The sequence below is a fragment of the Mirounga angustirostris genome, unplaced genomic scaffold, assembly GCF_029215605.1.
Source record: "Mirounga angustirostris isolate CCGP_5_RB_7025 unplaced genomic scaffold, mMirAng1.0.hap1 SCAF_7, whole genome shotgun sequence".
NCBI classification, from domain to species: Eukaryota; Metazoa; Chordata; class Mammalia; order Carnivora; family Phocidae; genus Mirounga; species Mirounga angustirostris.
The window spans coordinates 39,719,843-39,724,785 of NW_026991715.1; the positions used below are offsets into that span (position 1 = coordinate 39,719,843).

At 57.8% G+C, this 4,943-nt stretch overlaps 1 protein-coding gene across 1 annotated transcript; it reads left to right on the plus strand.

The window, feature by feature from the left end:
• Positions 1-3,306: 3,306 nt before the first annotated feature.
• On the plus strand, positions 3,307-4,687 carry POU4F3 (POU class 4 homeobox 3). The gene is made up of 2 exons (XM_045886677.2): positions 3,307-3,426; positions 3,744-4,687. The coding sequence occupies exons 1-2, from the start codon at positions 3,307-3,309 to the stop codon at positions 4,638-4,640; spliced, it is 1,017 nt and encodes a 338-aa protein (XP_045742633.1). The 3' UTR covers positions 4,641-4,687.
• Positions 4,688-4,943: the final 256 nt, after the last annotated feature.

A 4,943-nucleotide genomic window follows, 5' to 3' on the forward strand; every position in this document is an offset into this window, starting at 1 on the left:
TGGAGAGCTGAAGTTCAGCACTGGAGGCCTAAGGGGGCCAGTTAGCCTTGCTCTGGCTCTGACCCCTGCCTGACCTCCACCGTGGCAAGTGTCTCCCAGGCCCCTGAGGGCACAAAGTGGAGAAGGATGGATGGGGATGGGCCTGTCCTTCTGTTTCTGGGGGTTCAACTTCATAGACAACTAGGGTATGATGAAGTGAGTGTTGGTCTCAGGGCACCATGTGGTCAAGACAAGTTACACATTTTTCTCCCTGGAAGATCCACCATCCCCACGTTTCTTTCTCCCTTTTGCCTTCCTGCACTGGGCAGAGAACAAGAATGAGTGATCCTAAATTCTGGTGAAGTGATAAAATAATGGTGCATTCAGCTTCTGGGAATTTACATGTCCTTGGAAAGAAGCTCTTGACTTACTCAAAATGTGTTTCATTAAAAAAAAAAAGATTTATTTATTTTAGAGAGAGACAGAACAGGAGGGGAGGGAGGGGCAGAGGGAGGGGGGAAGAGAGAGAGAGAGAATCCACAAGCAGACTTCCTGCTGAACATGGATCCCAATGCACTGGGCTGGGCTTCATCCCAGGACCCTGAGATCATGACCTGAGCCCAAACCACGAGTCGGCCCACCTAACCAACTGAGCCACCCAAGCGCCCCCAAATGTGTTTCATATAAATTAACCAGAATGGTAGTATTTGGCTAGAACTGCAAGTACATATCATCTAGGCCAGCCCTCTTCTTGTGGGTAAACTGAAGCCCAGCCAGGGTCACATAAAGCCCAATATTAGAATGCTGTCTAAATCCCAGCCTTCCTAAGGCCCACGGTTCTGGTGTGCATTCTATGTTTCAAGAATCCCACCAGCCTTGCTCTGTGTCCTGAATCTACATTGTCTCCACTGCAGAGCAAGCTTGCAGCCCATTTCCTGCAGTGGATTTCAGAATGGTGACTCTGTGAGGGCAGGGATGGGGTCTCATTCACATCTGTGTCCTGGTCCTCTGCATGGAGTCTGGCACAAAGCAGGTGTTGAATAAAGGAAGGACAGCAGAGAACCAGTTTGTAACTTCAGACAAACCATTCTCCAGGGAGATTACTCAGGCCACTCTGGCTCCCAAATGCTTTATCTTTAAGGTGAGAGAAGAAGAAGAGAGGAACAAAGATTTATTTCCTGATTTCAATGTGCCAAGCACTGTGTCAACTGCTTATTTCAGTGCATTGTTCACAGCACTCAGTGGAGGAAAAACGATTTCTCCATTTGACATATAAGGAGACTACAGTACGATAAGGTATGAGACAGCTGGTGGCCTCTCCGTCAGCAAGAGGCAGAGATGCATGCTGAATCTGAGGGCAAAGCCTGCGCCCCAAGCATCAGGTTGTGAGGTTTGCTGAGCACTAGGTACCATGCTCAATGGTTTCCTTTCTCCTGTAGTTCCAAACTCCTTCACCAGAACCCAAGAAGGCAAACAGTAGGGCAGCTGCCATTTTACAGTCAAGGAAACCGAGGATCGGAGAGGTTTAGAGGGCGGCCCTTGGTCTCTGGCCCCTGTGCTGAGTCCTCTTCCCAGATTAGAGGACAGAAGATGGGCAAGAACCAAGCAAGGGGGCTGGCTGCGTGGGATGCAGAGAAGAGATTGGCAGGACCCGTGTGTGGGGAGCCCAGACCTAGGCAGGATTTCCTCTTAGGCCAACGGCTGGCCCCTCCACGCCCAACCACCATGTTCACGTCTGGGAAACTCGGCCCACACCCGCGGGCGCGCAAGGCCTAGCCCGCAGGCTTGTGAAAACTCTAAAACACAAAGGCCGCTCCGGGCCAGAGGCGGGATCGGCGTCGGAGGCGAGGTGGGCTCAGCTGGGCGCCCAGGGCTCCGCTCCGAACCCCGGAGGGCGGCGCTGCCGCGGTACCAGGACTCCCCATCCATTAGTCACAATGTTTACTAGCGCGGGGGAAGGAGAGGGAAGGCGAGGGGATCAGAGCAGAGGGGAGGCGGGGGCGGGGCACTCCGGTCCCCGAAACTTCGAGAGGACGACAAAGTGCAGAATTATGAAGAGCCTGGGAAGTCGGACGTGGCGCCTAGCACACAGTAGGCCATCAGTAAATATTCGTGGAATGGATAACGGAAGCGTGAGTGAATGGCTCTGCTCCCAACCAGCTCTGTTGTCTTGGGCGACTCACTTAACCCGTCTGACCCTCGTTTTCCTCAACTTTAAAACAGAATAACAGTACCGACTCCGTAGGATGTGAGGATACCGCGAGCTAAGTCTCTAAACAACCTAGCACGTATTAGGAGCTCACAAATGGCAGCTATTGTTCTGGGGGAACGGGGCTTGTAAGCGTTGGCAGCCCAGCAGAAGTGTACTGACTGACTCCGAAGGCGGGCGTGGGCAGTCCTGAAACGTTACTAAACAGTACTCAGTAAACTTCTTTAGACTGGCGGGTTGGGGATGGGGTGGGGGAGGAGGACCAAGTTATCTTTTCCTAGCGAAGGCAAGCAAGAACTGCGAGCGTGGGGAGGAAGCCTCAGGCCTCCAGGACCCGGCAGGCAGCTACGTCCCCCATTTCCACCCCCCGGGCGATTGAGGTCACCCGGGGCTCGTTCTGGCAGCCCCTCAACCTCCCTGGAGCCCGTCTGGGTGCTTGGAGGCGCCTCTTCGCTGAGCCGCGGGCCGGACACTGGTGGACCGCTCGGGCGTGGGGCCAGGAGCGCCCTGGAAATGGGCAGTTTGGCGGCAGCCTGGCCGACAAGGAGAGAGAGAGAGAGAGAGAGAGAGAGAGAGAGAGAGAGTGTGTGTGTGTGTGTGTGTGTGTGTGTGTGTGTGTGTAGTAGGGTCAGCTTCCTGGCCCCGCTCAGCCCGGGGCTGTCCTTCGATCTGGGCCGTGCGAGTTGGGACAGGACAGAGCGGTTTGAGACTTTGGGGGGAAACAAGTCCACGAAGAAGAAGAAAGAATCCGGGAGGCCTGCCGCGCTGGAGCCAGGCGGGGCGGGGCGGCCGGGAGAGGCCAGGCCCGGCCCGGGTATAAATGCTGTGGCGGGGGCGGCCGTGGCGGGCGCACAGAGGCGCGCCTAGAGCGGCTGCCTGGCCTCGCCTCCCGGGCCGCCCCTGCGAGTCCCGGGCGCGTGAGCACGCCTGCGCGCGCCCGGGCCCTTCCTGGCAGGCTGCTTGTAAGATGAGTGAAGAAGCAGGTGGGGGAGAGGGGAGGCAGCGAGCGAGAGGGCGAGGGGAGCGCGGGCGCTGAGCGGCGCTCACTTGGAGCGCGGCGAGCGAGCGAGAAGAGCCTGATCCATGTCCCTCGCTGCCTCCCTGCCAGGCGCGCGAAGATGATGGCCATGAACGCCAAGCAGCCTTTCGGCATGCACCCGGTGCTTCAAGAACCCAAATTCTCCAGCCTGCACTCCGGTTCCGAGGCCATGCGCCGAGTCTGTCTCCCAGCCCCGCAGGTACGTAGTGGAGCATAATTACCGCTCTAAGGCACATTTTTTGACAGGCACTAGCTTCATGTTTTTTTCATGTCGCCCAGAACAATCGCCGCTGTCTGAACCCCTCTCCTTGTCTCCCCCGCGCTCTCTCCCGGCGCGCGCTCTCTCTCATTCATGTCTCTCTGATCCACACGTCTGTTCCAGCAGAGCCTCTGTCTCCGTATTAATTTTTATGACCTGGGCTTTGAGGAGAAGCATCGCGGTTGCTTGAAAATGTGTTTTAATCCTGAGTTGACAGTATTCCCCACTGACCGTGCTGTGCGCCTTCTCGCTTGCAGCTGCAGGGTAATATATTTGGAAGCTTTGATGAGAGCCTGCTGGCACGCGCCGAAGCTCTGGCGGCGGTGGATATCGTCTCCCACGGCAAGAACCATCCGTTCAAGCCCGACGCCACCTACCATACCATGAGCAGCGTGCCCTGCACGTCCACTTCGTCCACCGTGCCCATATCCCACCCGGCCGCGCTCACCTCGCACCCGCACCACCCGGTGCACCAGGGCCTCGAGGGCGACCTGCTAGAGCACATCTCTCCCACGCTGAGCGTGAGCGGTTTGGGCGCTCCGGAGCACTCGGTGATGCCGGCGCAGATCCACCCGCACCACCTGGGCGCCATGGGCCACCTGCACCAGGCCATGGGCATGAGTCACCCACATGCCGTGGCGCCTCACAGCGCCATGCCCGCATGCCTCAGCGACGTGGAGTCGGACCCCCGAGAGCTCGAGGCCTTCGCCGAGCGCTTCAAGCAGCGGCGCATCAAGCTGGGGGTGACCCAGGCGGACGTGGGCGCGGCTCTAGCCAACCTCAAGATCCCCGGCGTAGGCTCGCTCAGCCAGAGCACCATTTGCAGGTTCGAGTCTCTCACTCTCTCACACAACAACATGATCGCGCTCAAGCCCGTGCTTCAGGCCTGGCTGGAGGAAGCCGAGGCCGCCTATCGAGAGAAAAACAGCAAGCCAGAGCTCTTCAACGGCAGTGAGCGGAAGCGCAAACGCACGTCCATCGCGGCGCCAGAGAAGCGCTCACTGGAGGCCTACTTCGCCATCCAGCCGCGGCCCTCATCTGAGAAGATCGCGGCCATCGCCGAGAAACTGGACCTTAAAAAGAACGTGGTGAGGGTCTGGTTTTGCAACCAGAGACAGAAACAGAAACGAATGAAGTACTCGGCTGTCCACTGACTGCGGCGGGGCGCAGCGTCCGGGTCCGGGAGAGCTGAGTGTACACCACCCCCCGGAGTTGGGGGGGGTAACGGTTATGGGGGACACCAAGATGTTTCCTGGCAGGTCAGGCTCTCTCCCCCGAAGCCACAGACTTTCCCCTTTATCTCACCTGGTTGCCTCCCGGCCTTCTCTTTCTCTTCTTTCCTTTCTATTCCCACCAGAAAAGTTACGGCGCCAAGGAAAAATCCGGCAAGGGTAGGCCTGGAGGGACTAGCGCTGTCCCTGGTGCTGAAAATCGCCCTTGCGCGCTGGGCTGCGCGA